Source organism: Toxorhynchites rutilus, chromosome 2 (assembly GCF_029784135.1).
Source record: "Toxorhynchites rutilus septentrionalis strain SRP chromosome 2, ASM2978413v1, whole genome shotgun sequence".
Lineage (NCBI taxonomy): Eukaryota > Metazoa > Arthropoda > Insecta > Diptera > Culicidae > Toxorhynchites > Toxorhynchites rutilus.
This window is the reverse complement of record NC_073745.1, coordinates 152955482-152975258: the sequence shown is the minus strand read 5'-3', so window position 1 is coordinate 152975258 and position 19777 is coordinate 152955482. Positions and strand designations below refer to the sequence as shown.

The 19777-nt window shown below is 39.7% G+C and overlaps 1 protein-coding gene across 1 annotated transcript; it reads right to left on the bottom strand.

The window, feature by feature from the left end:
- Positions 1–10243: 10243 nt before the first annotated feature.
- Positions 10244–11861, bottom strand: LOC129767936 (elongin-C). Its single transcript, XM_055769239.1, has 3 exons — positions 11680–11861; positions 11345–11565; positions 10244–11015 (listed from the first exon to the last, which is right to left on the bottom strand). Exons 2-3 carry the CDS (start codon positions 11548–11550, stop codon positions 10874–10876), a joined length of 348 nt encoding a protein of 115 aa, XP_055625214.1. The 5' UTR covers positions 11551–11565; positions 11680–11861; the 3' UTR covers positions 10244–10873.
- Between the last annotated feature and the right edge of the window lie 7916 nt (positions 11862–19777).

Below are 19777 nucleotides of genomic sequence, written 5' to 3'. Positions count from 1 at the left end.
TTCACTTGGGATATGTATCACTCATGGAATCTAGAACTTGAATGAGGAAAAATACTGCATCGCAAACTATGCGCTCGTATTTCAATTGCGCAGTATTTGCGCCCACCAATCAGCATCGCTCCTGTAGTTGTGTTGGTTGTCTCTCGCTAGTTTCGTTGTTCTCATTCTGCCCACGCGAGGTTGTTGGATGTTACATGTTAGAACATGTTCTTCAAGCGTGCTCCTTACTTGCATCGGAAAATTACTGGAATGTTTTACTCTCACATTTGCTAATTTATTACTATATCCGTTCGCTATCGCGAACAGTTCCAATAACCTGTTTTCAAAGCAATTTTCAAGCTATTGAAACAAGTTTTCGGGTCAATAATTAACAATCATATAACTCGTGGACATTTTGCCTTTCGAATGAAATGATTATCATACCAATCCGTTCAGCCGGAAAAGAGGTATTAACGTTCAAAACCTTGCAGTCCAGTGTCACTCTCTCGTTTTCGAAACTTTGAACTTACTCCCCGGTACAGAAATGAAAGACGTAGTCCTACGTCAAAAAAAAGACGAGTGGGTAATGTCGGGGACATAACCGGAGTGACGTAGGACTATACAAAGGGGACAGTTTTTGCTAAATATATATTTTAAATATATTGTTTTATTTTCTTCTCCTACGTGAATACCTACCTATCTACATGAGAAATGGATTAGTTTACTGTTTACTGTTCTGAAAAGAACCTTTGGTGTTGTGTTTTTGCGTTTTTTTACAAACTTGATTCTTGATTTTTTTCTGAAGGCTTTGTACTTATTAAGTGTTGAACGCCTGGCATCTTTCGGCGTATGCACATATCGTACAATCAAAATCACTGTGATAGGGAATGCATATGTGGTCATCAGCTCATTCACTATCATATATTTCACTATTGAGCACATTACCGTACCTTAAACTGTGATTTCGGAGACGGATGCATTGTAAGATTTGTAGTCTCCGCAAACAAAGTAGATAAAAATGAAAAAGAATTGAGGTTTTGGAGACGAACTCTACGATCTGTCGAGAAATAAACGAGCTATAAGCGTTTTGAAAAACCAACAGTAAATACAGGGACGGATGACCTTCGGATTAAAGTTCTTTAAAATAAGAACAGAGCAGCAGGAAATACATAGCTCATCATGTAGCTCCTTAGTTATTTTTCTATACAATGCAGATGTAGTCAATTTTCAACATCAGTTATCAACCAAAGAAAGCAGTTCTTGCTACCGAGAAAATTTGTTAATGCCATCCTGTAATTTGAAGCCACTTTTAATTCGGAAACCATGCATGGGTTTGTGAAAACTAAATGATCAATTGAAAAGACCCCAACCACCAATAAGTTCAAGAACAAGCATAAACAAAATAAATCAGTTTATATTATATTAGGCTGTCAAAAAAGTCCTGCGGTATTTCCGCGAGGTGTCGTTGTAAGCGCGTAGTTCTAGTTGTATTCATTGTATCGAATCATACTATAGCTTGTTGGAAAGGTATTTTTGCTATAATATAGTCCTTGACAGTGTTTTGTTTGGTTATGTCGTTCGTGAGTTATAGTGTCGCAAATATGGAGCAAAATAAAGAGAAAATCCGACATATTTTACAGTACTACTATGACAAAGGCAAAAATGCATCTCAATCTGCCAATAAAATTTGTGCAGTTTATGGACCCGATACAGTTTCCATTTCCACTGCACAACGATGGTTTCAACGTTTTCGTTCTGTTGTAGAGGTCGTCGAAGATGCGCCACGCTCCGGAAGGCCTGTCGTCGAAAATTGCGACAAAATCGCTGAATTAGCCGAGAAAGACCAGCATAGTAGCAGCCGTAGCATCGGCCAAGAGCTGCGGATAAGTCATCAAACCGTTATTAACCATTTGAAGAAGCTTGGATTCACAAAGAAGCTCGATGTATGGGTGCCACACACGTTGACGCAAAAAACATCTTTGACCGTATCGACGCATGTGAATCGCTGCTGAATCGCAACAAAATCGACCCGTTTCTGAAGCGGATGGTGACTGGTGATGAAAAGTGGGTCACTTACGACAACGTGAAGCGCAAACGGTCGTGGTCGAAGCCCGCTGAAGCGGCTCAGACGGTGGCCAAGCCCTCATTAACGGCCAGGAAGGTTCTGCTGTGTGTTTGGTGGGATTGTCAAGGAATAATCTATTATGAGCTGCTTCCCTATGATCAAACGCTCAATTCGGACTTGTACTGCCAACAACTGGACCGCTTGAAGGTAGCACTCATGAAGAAGAGGCCATCTTTGATAAACAGAGGCCGCATTGTCTTCCGTCCGCATCAGAACAACGCCAGGCCACACACTTCTTTGGTGACGCGCCAGAAGCTCCGGGAGCTCAGATGGGAGGTTCTTTTGCATCCGCCGTATAGTCCGGACCTTGCACCAAGTGACTACCACCTGTTTTTGTCCATAGCGAACGAGCTAGGTAGTCAGAAGTTAGCCACAAAAGAGGCCTGTGAAAAATGGCTATCCGAGTTTTTTGCCAAAAAGGAAGCGAGCTTCTATAACAGGGATATTATGAAGTTGGCATCTCGTTGGGAACAAGTCATCGAACAAAACGGCGCATATTTGACTTAAAACAGATGATTGTAACTAATTTTATGAACAAATGAAAATTCAAAAAAAATACCGCAGGACTTTTTTGACAGTACCCTGCCACGCTTTGCTGTGGCACATTGTGGTGGCATGGTTGAGTTGAATTTTTCATTTTTTTATGTTGTAACAACAATCCTAGATGTGTTTGGTTGTTTTGTATATTGTATCATAGTTTGAGCTCAATCGGATCCGTACTTTTCGAGTTTTTAACGCACACACAAATGAACAGAAAATTTATATATATATAGAGATAGATGAGGGAAATCGATAAATTTTAAATCACTTCAAAACACAATTTCAGTTCATGATTTTGTCAAACACGTGGAAAAACGATGTTTCCATCACATAGGACACATATTCATTACTGAACAGTCGATTTTCATTAGAAGCTCAATTTCAGAAACGCACTCTGGTCATATATGAAATCATTTTTCTTCCAATTTTCCAATTTTTTATGCCGTAACAACACTCCTTGAAGTGGATTGTATATTGTGTACAACTTTGAGCTCAGTCGGTTACTTACTTTTCGAGTTTTTGACGCGTACACTAACGAACAGAACATTTATATATATATATATATATATATATATATATATATATATATATATATATATATATATATATATAGAGAGAGAGAGATGAGGGGCTCAGAAGGGGTGTAAGTGACTTGATCGATTTCTCTTCATCAACTTTTTATTTAGTTAATAACTCAACTGCAAAAACTTTCCAATTTATGTTTGCTATAGAATCCGATAGATGAGGTTCTGACCTATTTTCCACATTGGTAAATACAGCTGGGAATGTATTTGCAGCTAAGTTATGACCCAAAGAGAGAGTCGATGTAAAGAAATCGATCAAATCACTTACACCCCTTTCATTCTAAGCCCCTCACATGTCTTATTATGTCACTTTAGAATGCATTGGTATTGTGAAAAACTTTTAATAACTCTTCTTTGAAAGGTTTAATGGCCCTGAAAAGCGCCGTGTTTTACGGTGGCTGGTTTTGCCACCAAAGCAATCTGTATAAACAAACTTTTTTCTTCTTCTACCTGCTGCCGTTTTGCGATTGCGTTTGCCACTCGCTGAGACTAGTTGTTGTCACCGAACCGAATGTGCTCTGTTCTGCAGGCGGGTTTTCCTATTGTCGTGAGCAGCTTTGCAAGCCAACTCGAGCACGATGGCAAAAAAATACATTCATTACGATTTGTTCGCTCGTTGGATTCACATGCAGGCTAAAAAGGGTCCTTTTCAGGATCACAAAATTATCTTTAATCTAAAAAGTTGATTGTTTTGTTATCACTCGATATCCCCATCTTGTTCGGCTAAATCTTCCTGTTTAGCGATTGCGTTTGCCACTCGTCCCAGCTTTCACAGTTGGAAAATTTCTTCCCATCCAGCTTGTGACATGTTGTATAGTAAATTACATTTAATGCGACGTGCCGAAGCACCACTCAGTGTCGCATTGGAGGCGATTTTAACCTGTAATTGAACATTTGCGATGACAGTGGTACAGTGTCGGCTTTCAATGTGGGGTCATAATTTGGACCCCGAACTCTAGGTTTACAAAAATGTCCAACTAAATATGTCGCATTACAGGACCGTCCAATTAGCTAAATGTCGAGCTAAATGTAAATAACTGTACTTTCAATCTAGAAGCAATTTAAGAATTGGTGAAAATTGAATAATCGGGAAAGTCCCCAACCATCAATAAGCTCAGAACAACTGCCAAATTCTCTGGCAAACAAATTATGAAAAAATCAATTTGTGTTTTATTATTATTTTGGAATGCATTGAACTGTATTTCGTAAACTCTTTTTTGGAAGGTTTAATGGCCATGAAAAGCGCCGTGATTTATGGAATGGTTCCAATTTAGAAAACTTAGTACTCGTGGTTTTGAAAAAAAAAACATTTCGAACGCCCTCGATGCCGCCTTGTTCTGGATTTGCCATCAAAGTAGTTTGTATAAAGAACACACTTTTTTCTTCTGCTACCTGCTGCCGTTTTGCGATTGCGTTTGCCACTCGCTGCAACTGCCTGTTGTTGTCTTGATGTCCACCGAACCGAATGTGGTCTATTCTGAATGCGGGTTTTCTTATCGTCGCGAGCAGTTTTGCCAGCTAACTCGATCACTTCGGCGGCCGAAACTATATAACGCCGACTAGGTGGACTGGTGCACTGGTACTAACGCGCTCGGCCTAGCTACTCTTGCGGAGCAATTGGCGAATACACCTACGGGGAATTGCAGACCAACACGGTTCGAGCAGGATTTTGCCTTTCCCTTCACTTTTTCTCCTTTGTCATGTCCAGACATGGCTGCTTGTGTTGGTTTGTTGATGTGATGTGATGCGAAACGATGTGGTGTACGGTTTCGATGAGAATGATCGTTACGGCAGCGGAGCGGGGATTTTTAAGCTGACTGCCTGGCTCGAGAATTACGTATGTGTGAGACTGCGACGAATGTTTCATTCATTTTTTTTTCTTTTTCCTTTCCAATCGTGCTTCATTGTATTTCGCTGCTGCTCTGGTTGCCCGTTTTGGTCGGTACGGAACAAGAAAAGAAAACTGCGAATTTCATTCATTCCTTCCCCGGTGACTGTAAGGACATTGCCAGCGTCCCCAGTAAACATTAAATCGTATGAAATACATACATTCAAGCCACATTTTGGTGATATATGATGCATAACACTGGCATATACATGCAAAAGTGGATGCGATATACGAATATGTGATATTATATTTGTATATAAGGCCACATATAACGATATACGATGCTTGTCACGCTGATATGCGATTTAACCTTACAATGTTATCTATATACAGTAAACATTCACTAACTGGGCGAAAAAGGAAGACCAGTTATCGACATTCGCGTTTTAACTGATCCCGCATGTTAAACGTCAAATAAAATCGCGTTGATCATGAAATTGGATAAACAAAAGGGAGGATGTTTCGCATTAGGTGCGACAACAATTATGAAATATAATTTGAGGAAATTAGTTTTCTGTAATTTAATCAATGTTTTTGTCATGCGAAAATAATGCCAATTTTCATAGAATTTCAAATTACATTCGAATGCCTCTCACAGCAAATCTTCCATTTGAATGTGGCTTCGAGTTCGAGTTCGAGCTGAACAACTCGAGAACTAATCAAACAAATGGAATCAAACTTAGCATATACAGGTTTTAGGGATCGATAAACGTTTCTATGGTAGTTCGACACACCTACCCCCTCTCTAGGGGCATGGGTGCCATACAAATGAAACACAAACTTCTACATAACTTGAGAACTAATCAAGCAAATGGAGCCAATTTTGGGATGAGAGAGTTTTTGAGCTTGAGCTTGGGTAGACTGTACAATTGGTAGTTGCTCTCCGTGATTGACCTGAACCAACCAAATTGCGCAAAGAACACACAGAATGACGCTTGGGACTAGCAAATCATTCTCGTTGTGCAATTTTCGGTGATTCAAGCTTTAAATGGTCAATGACGACGCCGGCCACGTCCTTACAGTCACCAGGAGAAGGGAAGGAATGTTAGTATGACATTCGCCGCCCGAATGCCAGAAGGGTCGACTCTATAGCGTGGTTCCCTAGCGTTTATCATGGAAGGGATAGTTGTTAGTGGGAATGGTTAAAAATAATCAGGATTCACTGCGGTAAGTGATGTGATTCTAGAAACGCGAACTCTCAACTAGTCGACGAAATGAGATTTGAATAAAATATGCATTCTTATCGAGCCGGTCATGCATTTCGTTATTCATCGTGCGTAGTACATAGATATTTTTCCTGACCTGAGAAGGTCATAAATACTTTTTTAAAAACTCACTGTGTATTGTGAACTCATTGTTCAATTTCATTTCTCAAATCATACACACGCGACGAAGAAAAAAACATGCCAACACGAATAACGAACGTAAGATACAAACATCCGCTAAAAATTGACTTCCAATTTGATAATCTACGGAATTGATCCATGAAATTTTAGGAAATTTAACTGGATTAAACTGTACTGAGGCAGCACACTTTTTCGCAACATTAACAGACATTTCTCACTGAATTAAACCTCATATTTTTCAAATATTTTTATATCTAAAGACGAAGGATCCATGAGAAACCTGAGAAGGTCACCGAGAAAAACCTCTACATATAAAGCTAACTTACAGTATATTTCGTGATTATTCACGTCGCTACCTTTTGGTTTTTGGAATATTTTTATATCCAATGACGAAGGATCTATGAGAAAACTTAGAAACACATCTACAACAAAAGCAACAATAAAACACTATCTATTTTTTAAAATATTTCCACACCTAACGACGGAGGATCCATGGGAAACCTGAAAAGGTCACTGGGAAACACTTCTGCAACAAAACGAATCTACAATACTCCTATACTTTCAATTATTTTTTAATACCCGACCATGGTATTAAAAGAACATGAGAAATCTGAGAAATCGGAAAATACCTCCAAAATAAAATGGACTCATATACAGGCAAACCTGTTTTTGTGCGGTCCCCTCTTGCGCCATTCCTCGTTTGTGCAACCCTTTCTGGGCGACTTTATTATGACATCGGGTCTTGAATCACACAAACCAATCGCACAAATCATAAAATCGCACCTAAACAGTCACACAAATGAGAAACCGCACAAAAACAGGTTTGCCTGTATGATAATATGCGTGATTCATCACGCTCTGAATTTCTTGGGATGAGAGAGTTTTTGAGTACAAGAAATCTTTCAATGACGGTATGACACCCTTTCCTCCACTGGAAAGGAGTGGGAATCCCATACCAGTCGTTAGAGTTTGTCTAGCTTTTTAGTAGCTAGTAGTATCCTTAGTCTTTGGCCACCATACTAATGAGGCATAGATTACCCTAGGCCGCACAATGGCAGTGTAGACCCACATAATCATTTTTGGTTTAAGGACCCATGTTTTTCCTATCATTTTAGAACATGCACATATAACAATGCTGGCCTTACTGATGATAAAATCTAAGTGTGTGTTCCAGTTCAGTTTAGCATCTAGGAATACGTCAAGATATTTCACTGAAACGCTGCATTTTATCTCCTATCCTCTAAGATGTAAAGACTGCAGATGCTGTTTCTTCTTTTTAGTGAAAGGAACATATGTTGTTTTTGAGGCATTTATGCTCAGACCTTGTTTGATACACCATGATTGTGTGAGGTTTAAAGCCATCTGCATTCTGCTCGATATCACATCGTCGAACTTGCAACGTACCATTATGACTAGATCGTGAGTAAAACCCACGATTTCGAAACTTTTTGTCTCCAAGCTTCCCGGAAGGTCGTCAACCACTAGTGACCAAAGGAGAGGTGATAGAATCCCTCCTTGTGGGCAACCTTTTGTTGCAATCACAGATATTGACGACCCGCCCTGCTCCGAGGTGATTTGCCTATTCGTCAGCATGCCTCGGATCCATTCGACTATACAGTCATCGAAAAGTTTTCGTCTCATAGCCTGATAATCGCAAGGGAATAATCGGGAATACCGAGCACCTTCGATATCAAGAAACGCACATAATGCAATTTCTTTTTACGAAAGAGATTTTTCAATTTTTTACACAAGCCTGTGTAACGCTGTGGCTGTGGATTTGTCTGATTGGTAGGCAAATTGGTATTTAGATAAGAGACATTTGGACATGAATACCGACTTTATGTATTCATGTAATACTTTCTTCATAGTTTTCAACAGTATCGATGATAAACCAATTGGTCTGAATGATTTTGGGAGTGTTTTTTAACGTTTCCCAGCTTTTGGAATGAAGAATCAGCTTTGATTCTGCTTTTCGAATCAAAGCTGGAAAAATCGCATCTGCACCTGCGGATTTGTATGGTTTAAACGATCGCACTGCTTTTTCTACTCTGGCTCTCATGAAAATCAATCCAGCAACTATTTTTGTGACCTCCTTTGCACTTTTACGTCCTGTGAGACACCTTCGAGAGCATTCTATGTCACGGTAATAGCTAGGACTGGTATCAGAATGAACAGATGTAGATCCCGGGAAGTGAGTCTTCATCAGTAAGTCCAATACTTCTGAGGGAGATTTTGTGAACGAACTATCGTCCTCTTAAGGGAACCTAGCCCGTTCGAGTGGTCTTTTGCAAGAGTCTTACTGAGTCTTGCAACGATTGGGGTACTTTCAATGGTTTCGCAATTGTTCACCCAGTACTTTCGTTTGGATCGTCTTAGTTCTCGGCTATATTCGGTTAGACCCCTCCTGTATTGAGACCAATCCGAAATAATATTAGCTCTTTTGAACAGTTTCCGCGCTGTTTTGCGAAGCCGCTCGAACCTGAATGTTCCTTGACGAAGAAACTCTCTTTAGTAGACAATTACTGTTTTTTCCAAAATATATATTTTTATCAAGGCTCATATGGCGTTAGCCTGACGGGACCGGGAGTTCAATATTTTGACAGTTTTTCATATCATCTATGTTAGTAATATGTAACCGATTACTCGCGGTTGGCTCGAGGTTTGTATTACAAGTGTTCCCGTAATTGGGATGTTGCTGTCTCCAAAGCTCTGTACGTGTGCCCGACACGGGATACTTCCTATAGGGATGCAGCTAACCATGAATTAGCAACGCCCCCCTAGTCTGTACCCCATATCTAGCGTGGTGCGTCTTTCTCGACTCGAGGAATCCAGGATAGAATGATCACTAGCCGGCGCAATCATCAGCTCGTGTAGAGTTGTCATGAGCGGTACAACCTTTGGCTCTTGTTGAATGATCAGTGGACTGCACAACCTTCAGCCTGTGTACCTGTAAAGTATGTTATAGACAGAAACTATCGTATCATTTAATTCTTTTGAAGTTGATTCAAGCTGTTGAATCGGCCTTATTTTTGTACTGAGAATTTTAGACTCAAGTTCAAGCGCATATCGTTCCCAGTTGGTTTTCTTTGGATCACGATATTCCTTGTGTACTGTCAAGCCACCATTCCATTTAAAAATCATGTCTGTGATCAGACAAGGACGACTCTTCCGAAACGTACCAGCTGTGTATTTTCTCATAAATTACCGAACTAAACAGTCCAGGTCCAGGACTTCTTGTATGATAGCGTTTGTAAAAGTTGGTTCATTGCCTATATTGGCATTGTCAATGTTGTTTGAAGAGAGAAATTCTAATAGACATTCACCTCGACTATTTATTTCAGAATTTCCCCACAAAATGTGATGAGCGTTAGCATCACAGCCGATTATGAAATCTTTGTTGATTTCTCAGCAGTAATTTGCGAACGCCGCATCTACGTTATAAAGGCGACCCTTCTGGCTGCGAATATTATACTAATATTCCTTCCCTTCCCACTGGTGACAATAAGGACATGACCGGCGTTGGTATTGACTATTGAAAGCTCGAATCACTGAAACTTGTACAATGAGAATAGTTTGCTACCCCTAAGCGTCATTCAGTGTGGTCTTTGTGCAATTTCGCTGGTTCAGGTTAATCACTGTAGAGGAACTACGAAGTATACAGTCCACCCAAGCTCAAGCTCAATACAATCAATTGTTTGATTCTCTAAAAAAAATCTCTCACAAAAATTTACGTTTCTTTTTTATGTTCCATTACAAAAAAAAACTGTTTATTTTTTTGTTTTCGATATATGAACGTTTTTGATGTATTCGCTAGACATTTATGTCATCATTTTTATGCCAGTTTAAAAATATTTAGTTTGAATAATTGTGTTCTAGTAGTTTGCATCCGTTACCAACATATATAATATTCAAGAGTTCGAATTTATTATTATATAGTTAAACAAAAATGAATACAAAATATATAAATCATAAAATTACAAGGATTATATAAAATTTGATTATAATTGCTAAAGGAGGCGCTCCTATAGTCTTAGAAATCTGCACACATTGCAGTGATCGCGCCTATATTCTTGCTGAGGCAACGGAAATATGAAATGAAAATTGGTTCAGTTCTGTCTATCAACATATAACAAATAAATTATGGTGCTTAAAAGTCTAAGTTTAAATGTAAAGATTGTTCTCATGTTATACACGATAACCGAAAATGTGTTTTATTATTTATATACTTGACGGGAAATTTATGCCTTCACAAAAACCGTTCAAGAGTATTAGAAATGGTTACCAATCCACTGTAATTTCTCATCCGGTTGACACCCCTCTAGCAACATTTCGAGTTATGTTATTCCTTCTATTTACCCCACGGTTCACCTATTGCGAGCCACAACCTCATTACTCCTAAACTGTTTGCATTTCAACAATCCAAAAAGTTGGCTGCCATCAACAACTCGAGCGCAATCTCTGGTGCAATCGGAAATTCGGGTATTTCGGTCGAACTGTTTGTATAGCGTACTTTATAAGTAAAATACATACACACTTTCTCCAGAACATGTGACCTAAAGGGAGGAAACAAATTTCAATTATTACCTTCAACCTTATTACTCATGGCGTTCGCAATCAGCTGGTTTTGTTTTGATACATTTGAACACAAAACGAAATCAAGAAGATCCAGTCACTGCGTGATTTTTATGACTGTGTAGCAATCCGGTTCCAAAGTTCGCTCGACCGTTAAAATGAGCAGCAAATGAAAGTAAATAAAACATAATTCATAATCCTATCGACAGCCACTAGCGATAAGCGCCACTGCCGAGGATAAGGCGGCTTAATTATATAATTTCAACCCATTGTGTTCGTCAAATTTTCATCATGCTCATGGAATACTCACGGAATTTCCCTAAAGTTGACCTCATTAGCTTCGTTTTCGGCGAATTGACCGGGTCCGGACAACATCGCCTTGATCGTTCCCGAGGTCAGAGCGTGCTCTCGCTTCACGATGAATTCGTGGCCATCGGAAGAAATAAGTTTCACGTACATAGCGTCTGGGCCTTCGCACCCACCGTAGACGCGTTCGGTACAAGAGCGATCCTCCATTGTAGATAAGATAGGCTGGAAGTACACATCAAAGGGATAATTTTCACAGCTGTTCGTTTGTCATAGCGGTCATGATCATCGAGGATCAAGAACTAATATTCGATGAAAACATTGATTTTATTCGGTTACCTAGAACTTCCCGGAATTAGTTAATACACTAGCAATATTAGATCTTTCGTAGAACGCAATATTGAATTATAAGACGTTTGCTTATTTCCACAACAATCAACCAAATGAAATAGAATACACGCACTGTAAAACAAAGCCGACGATTAGTAATTTTCGGTATTCATCACATTGACGCACGATGACAGATTCCTGTGTTTACGATAGCTATAAAGATGGGAAAGGCATTGTCATTGTGTTGTTTATTCCGAATACAGAATTGAGGTGGAACAGTGCGCGAATTATATTTGGATTGGTAAAAGAAGACATTGAATACGAAATATTGATGTCGTTTTGTAACACATATGTGATTTCCGGAAGTGTAGTAGCTCAGTTGTGCATTTTACGCAGCAGTGCTGCAAGCATAGGTCTCGTTTTGCACTTTCTTCACTTTCTTCACATATGATGTTATATATACGCTTGTTATGTGATTTAATGTTTGCTGGGATGCTTACCGAATTTGTTTGGATGAATATGTAACTTTGACCGGCTATAATAGCGACTTTTTCCATACTCATATACGATTTATTACAGACATAGAAAAAAAAACAAAAAGCGCAAAATATGTTCGTGGAATGTTTATTTTAGCCTCACGAATCGCCATTTTTATGTATGAGTATTTATGTTAGTAGAAATAATAATTGTTTGTTTGACTTGTGTTGGGAGTGGAATATGAATGTTTAAAATGGCACAGATTGATATTTGGTAAAAACTGCTCCGATGATGGTTCGAACTCCGGTCGTCTGGATTATCATCCACCAGCTATCTCGCACGGCTGTCTGAAATTTAATTCAACAGCGGTTAAAACTTTCGAGTGCATTTTTTTTACATTTCAATATGATGTAATATGTTCTTTATTAGGATCTAATATGATTTACTGTTTCATGATTTTCTTCAGCATGCAACACGATTTACTACAATACTTAATCGATTTAAATTATACGCTTATACGACACACAAACTGCATCAGCGTAATATACGCATATTATGCGGATTAAGTATATTTTACGACAATGTACATCATAAAACTGATGTTTATTATACCGAATTGCGACTTAATTTGATAATGGTATATAAAATCGAGTTTTTACATTTTATGCGATTGGCATATAATGCGCCTAACTGGCATATGCATGCAAAAGTGGAGGCTATATACATACATGGCAAATGCTTCCCGAATTTCTTTGGATGAATATGCAACTTTGACCGGCTATAATGGCGATTATGTTGAATTGAATTGCGATCTAATATGAATATAATCATGAATTGTCAAAGCACCAAATACGACTTTTGCCATACTCATATACGATTTATTACAGACATAGAAAAAAACAAATGGTTCAAAATATTTTCGTGAAATGTATTAAATAGGCTGTCAAAAAAATCCTGCGGTATGTTTTCTTTAATTTTCATTTGTTCATAAAATTAGTTACAATCATCTTTTTTTAGTGTTTCCTACCAAGCCCCCCTCTAAGAAAATTGCAAGCCTCCCTTCTCAATCCACTGTTACTTTAACTCCCCCTCACCCATCATCGATTTCGCTTCCCCCTTCTGATGCTTCCGATCCAACCCAATCCTCATCCTCGTCTTCATCCTCATCCTCGTCCTCGTCTTCCCCCTCTGTTGTCTCCGCTCCACGTGTCAGAGTTTATCCAGAAGATGCACCTGGAACTGGCCCGTGGGTTGTTTTCCTCCGGCCAAAACCGAAAGGAAAAAACCTTAACGTGATTCAGATCATGAAAGATCTGGCCAGATACACTTCTGTATCTGAGATTTGCCGGGTTAGACCGAACAAATTGCGAGTTGTCGTGAATGACCGGAAACACGCAAACGAGATTGTTGCTGATCAACATTTCACTCTCGAATATCGAACATTTATACCATCCCATAACGTAGAAATTGAGGGGGGGATAACTGAAACGGGTCTGACGAGCGAACAAATAAAAGCAGAAGGAAAAGGCAAGTTCAAGAAGCTCCCCTCAATGGAAGTGAAAATCTTGGACTGTCGCCAACTCGGGAAACTTTCCCATGATGGGGACCAAACTAAATTTACACCGTTCGACTCGTTTCGAGTCATCTTTGCTGGTGCCGCTCTCCCTGACTACATTATGGTGGATAAATTGAGACTACCTGTGCGACTCTTCGTGCCAAAGCCCATGACTTGCAACAAATGCAAGTCAGTTGGTCACACTTCGGATTATTGTGCCAACAAGGAGCGTTGTGCCACTTGCGGAGAGCAACATCAGGGAAAATCCTGCAGTGCGACTGAGCATAAATGTCCATATTGCGGGGGATCCCCACACGAGCTCTCAGTTTGTGAAACTTACAAGAGTCGCTGTGAGAAACAGAAGCACTCTTTAAAGGAACGCTCGAAGCGCACATTTGCGGAAATTTTAAAGGGCGCTTCGCCACTGACCCAACAGCAAGAACAACCAATCTCAACACACAATACCTTTTCCACGTTGCCAGTTGATGAAATAGAAGCGGACACAGCTAGCGGGGGCACACCGTTTATTTTCAAAGGGAATCCCCGGCGCAAAAATGTGACCACTCCCAAAGTTCAAGAACAAGTCCCCACGGTTATATCCTCTGTTAGCATGCCTAAAAAATCGAGTGCAGCGGACAAGCAAAATCAGGTTCCTCCTGGCTTCCGTGGGAATATTTCATCTTCGAACGACCCAGCACTCGAGGGGACATCAAAAACCCCAACTGTCCCTATTTTTCCGTCAAGTTCAACTTCCCAATCGGGATTTATAAAGTTGTCTGACCTTTTGGATCAAATCTTCAAGTGTTTTAATGTTTCCGACTCCATCAGAATCATTGTCATCTCAATGCTTCCAGTATTAAAGACAATTTTGCAACAATTGATGCAAACATGGCCCCTCCTTGCAATGATTATCTCTTTTGAAGTCTAATTTAAATAGAGAGGTCGGAGATATCACTGTTTTACAGTGGAATTGTAGTAGTCTTATCCCTAAATTGGATACATTCAAATTTTTAATTCATAACTTCAATTGTGATGTTTTTGCTCTGTCCGAAACTTGGCTTTCTTCGCGAGATGATATCTCTTTCCACGATTTTAATATTATACGCTTGGACCGTGATGATAGATACGGAGGGGTGCTTTTGGGGATCAATAAGTGCCACTCATTTTTTAGAATTGACCTTCCACCTATTGGAGGGATCGAAGCTGTTGCTTGTCATGCAAACATCAGAGGCAAAGACCTCTGTATTGTCAGCCTATATTGGCCTCCGAGAGCTGCGGTTAGCCGCAAACAACTTGCGCGGTTCGCGGTCAAACGAAACCCATCCCAGGTTCCACTATTCGTCGAAGGCCTCCCAATATATGGTGGGATAGCCAGTGTTCCAAGCTTTATGTAGAAAAATCGAATGCATTTAAAGCTTTTCGGAGACGTGGAACCCCTGAAAATTTTCAAACGTATTTAGCCCTTGAAGATCAATTTAAAAACTTGATCAAAGGGAAAAAACGTGCTTATTGGCGAAATTTCGTGAGAGGTTTGTCACGAGAAACGTCAAAATTATGGAAAGTAGCTCGAAACATGAGAAATCGCTCTTCAACGAATGAAAGCGAAGAATATTCACATCGATGGATTTTTAATTTTGCACGGAAGGTTTGTCCTGATTCCGCTCCTGTGCAAAAAATTGTTCGAAATATACCACAAGATAGGTGCGATCTTGATTCCGAGTTTTCGATGGTAGAGTTCTCTCTTGCTCTGCTTTCATGTAACAATTCTGCTCCGGGATCGGATAGAATTAAGTTCAACTTGCTGAAAAACCTCCCTGATGTGGCGAAACATCGCTTGTTGAATTTATTCAATCGGTTTCTGGAGAATAATATTGTTCCAGATGATTGGAGACAAGTACGAGTTATAGCTATTCAAAAACCCGGAAAACCCGCGTCCGACTTCAATTCGTACCGCCCAATAGCAATGCTGTCTTGTATACGGAAATTGTTGGAGAAAATGATCTTGTTTCGCCTTGATCGATGGGTTGAAACGAATGGCCTACTCTCAGATACACAATATGGGTTCCGCAGGGGCAAGGGGACGAATGATTGTCTTGCGTTGCTTTCTTCAGAAATTCAAATGGCTTACGCCGAAAAAAAAACAAATGGCTTCAGTATTCTTGGACATAAAGGGGGCCTTCGATTCTGTTTCAATAGAGGTTTTGTCGGACAAATTACACTCTCGGGGTCTGCCGCCTCTATTGAATAATATGTTATATATCTTGCTTTGTGAGAAATATTTGAACTTTTCTCACGGAGATTCGGCAGTAAGTCGGGTCTCTTACATGGGCCTCCCCCAGGGCTCATGTTTAAGCCCCCTTTTGTACAACTTCTATGTAAGCGACATCGACAATTGCCTTACACAAAATTGCAGCTTAAGACAACTTGCAGATGATGGAGTGGTGTCTGTCGTAGGATCAAACGAATCCGACCTGCAAGGACCCTTACAAGATACTTTGAACAATTTTTTAACCTGGGCCATTGGGCTAGGGATTGAATTCTCCACGGAGAAAACAGAGATGGTGGTTTTTTCTAGGAAGCATAGACCAGCAAAACCAAAGCTTCAACTTTTGGGTAAACCGATCACTCATGCTATGTCATTCAAGTATCTTGGGGTCTGGTTCGACTCCAAATGTACATGGGGGGCCCATATTAGGTATCTGAGTAAAAAATGCCAACAAAGAATAAACTTTCTCCGTACAATTACCGGCACCTGGGGGGGAGCCCACCCAGAAGATCTTATAATGTTGTATCGAACAACTATTCTCTCAGTGATGGAGTATGGCAATTTCTGTTTTCAATCAGCTGCCAAAACACATCTCATTAAACTCGAGCGAATTCAGTATCTTTGTCTCCGTATCGCGTTGGGATGTATGCCCTCAACGCATACCATGAGTCTCGAGGTTTTGGCAGGCGTACTCCCACTAAAAGATCGCTTCAATTTATTATCTCTTCGGTTCTTCATCCGGTGTAAGGTCATGAACCCATTGGTGATCGGAAATTTTGAGCAGCTGATCGAGCTAAATTTTCACTCCGGATTCATGAGTTCATATCATGAATTCATCTCCATGCAGGTTGATCCTTCTTCGTATATTCCCAACCGTGTTTGTTTCCCTGACTACATCAATTCCTCTGTGCATTTTGATCTGTCCATGAAGCAAGATATCCATGGATATTCAGATTACCAACGATCGAGGATCGCTCCAACGATCTTCGATGAAAAGTATGGGGGTATCAATTGTGATAATATGTACTTTACTGATGGGTCCACTATAAACGAGTCCACAGGATTTGGAGTGTTCAACGAATTTTTTAGCACCTCACACAGTCTTCAGAATCCTTGCTCAGTGTATATTGCTGAATTGGCAGCAATTCATTGGGCGCTGGACAGCGTCGCCTCACGACCTGTTGAACACTATTACATTGTAACGGATAGTCTTAGCTCTGTCGAAGCTATCCGTTCAGTGAGGCCGGAAAAGCACTCGCCGTACTTCCTTGAGAGAATACGAGAAATTTTGAGTGCTTTATCCAGACGCTGTTATGTCATTACCTTTATCTGGGTCCCTTCACATTGCTCCATTCCGGGTAATGAGAGGGCTGAATCATTAGCAAAGGTAGGTGCAATTGAAGGCGATATTTATCAGCGTCAAATCGCCTTCAATGAATTTTATTCTTTAGTCCGCAAAAATACCATCGCTAACTGGCAACGCAAGTGGAATGAAGATGAATTAGGCCGGTGGTTTCACTCGATTATCCCTAAGGTTAGCCTCAAACTGTGGTTCAAAAGTCTAGACATGAGTCGGGACTTTATTCGCACCTTCTTCCGACTCATGTCCAATCACTGTTCGTTAGATGCACTACTCTTTCGTTTCAATCTTGCCAGCAGCAATCTCTGCGTTTGTGGCCAAGGTTATCACGACATCGAGCACACTGTTTGGTCGTGCGAGGTGTATCTGGTCGCCAGATCGAATTTAGAAAACTCCCTTCGGGCCCGAGGAAGACAGCCCAATGTGCCGGTTAGAGATGTGTTGGCTCGGTTAGACCTTGATTACATGTCCCATATATATGTTTTCCTTAAAGCTATAGATCGTCGTGTGTGATTGTCCCTACATCCTTATACCCTCCTTTCCTTCCTTTGCGGGTAATTCGTCCCCTTGCTATAAATAGTAGAATAAGTTGAAATGTAAATACACTATAGATATACGAATATATTTATGAAATGAGTGTTCATCAACATTGTTACAATTTCCTTATATCCCATCCTTCTCCTAAAAATATGTCACCCTCCTAAACTCGAGTACACCGCGAGTAATCGGTTTTCCACCTTACTAACCATAGATGTAAGAAAATTGTTTATATATATATGGTTTCAAATTATATTTAATAATTCGGCTCCTTTAAACTTAAGTAACTGAGCCTGTAAAAATAAACGAATTAATAAAAAAAAATATGTTTTAAGTCAAATGTGCGCCGTTTTGTTCAATGAATTGTGCCCAACGAGATTCCAACTTCATAATATCCCTGTTATAGAAGCTCGCTTCCTTATTGGCAAAAAACTCGGATAGCCAATCTTCACAGGCCTCTTTTGTGGCTAACTTCTGACTACCTAGCTCGTTCGCCATGGACAAAAACAGGTGGTAGTCACTTGTTGCAAGGTCCGGACTATACGGCGGATGCAAAAGAACCTCCCATCCGAGCTCCCGGAGCTTCTGGCGCGTCACCAAAGAAGTGTGTGGCCTGGCGTTGTCCTGATGGAAGACAATGCGGCCTCTGTTTATCAAAGAGTGCTACCTTCAAGCGGTCCAGTTGTTGGCAGTACAGGTCCGAATTGAGCGTTTGGCCATAGAGAAGCAGCGTTTGGAAATGGAAACTGTATCGGGTCCATAAACTGCACAAATTTTATTGGCAGCTTGAGATGCATTTTTGCCTTTGTCATAGTAGTACTGTAAAATATGTCGGATTTTCTCTTTATTTTGCTCCATATTTGCGACACTATAACTCACGAACGACTTAACCAAACAAAACACTGTCAAGGACTATATTATAGCGCGCAAAAATACCTTTCTAACAAGCTATAGTATGACTCGATACAATGAATACAACTAGAACTACGCGCTTACAACGACACCTCGCGGAAATACCATAGGACTTTGTTGACAGCCTAATATATTATAGCCTCACGAATCGTCATTTTTAAATATAAGTATTTATGTTTGTAGAAATAACAATTGTTTGATTGACTTGTGTTGGGAGTGGAATATGAATGTTTAAAATGGCATAGATTGATGTTTGGTGAAAACTGCTGCGATGTGGGTTCGAACTCCGGTCGTCTGGATTATCATCCACCAGCTATCTGAAATTTAATTCAACAGCAGTTAAAACTTTCGAGTGCATCAGCATTTCATTGACATTTCAATATGATGTAATATGTTCTTTAATAGGATCTAATATGATTTACTGTTTCATGATTTTCTTCAGCATGTAACACAATTTCCTACAGTACTGAATCGATTTAAATTATACGCTTATACGACACACAAACTGCATCAGCGTAATATACGCATATGATGCGGATTAAATATATTTTACGATAATATACATCATAAAATTGATGTTTCCCAGCAAACATTAAATCGTATAATTTTGCACGTGCCAAGTCTTACAAGAAATCCGAATAAATCATAATCGCATATAATATCAATCAAAGTATGTATCGTGTATATTTAAAATCGCATTAAATGTAAAAACTCGATTTTAAATACTATTATCAAATTAAGTCGCAATTCGGTATAATAAACATCAATTTTATGATGTACAATGTCGTAAAATATATTTAATCCTCATCATATGCGTATATTACGCTGATGCAGTTTGTGTGTCGTAGAAGCGTATAATTTAAATCGATTCAGTACTGTAGTAAATCGTGTTGCATGCTGAAGAAAATCATGAAACAGTAAATCATATTAGATCCTAATAAAGAACATATTACATCATATTGAAATGTCAATAAAATGCTGATGCACTTTTAACCGCTGT

What these genes read in the sequence shown, in the direction of transcription:
- LOC129767936 (XM_055769239.1), bottom strand. Translation starts at nt 11,550, where the DNA reads ATGGAGGATCGCTCTTGTACCGAACGCGTCTACGGTGGGTGCGAAGGC. An exon ending in GTCAACTTTAGGGAAATTCC is followed by an intron (nt 11,016 to 11,344) that starts GTGAGTATTCCA and finishes TCCTCCCTTTAG; the next exon opens with GTCACATGTTCTGGAGAAAG.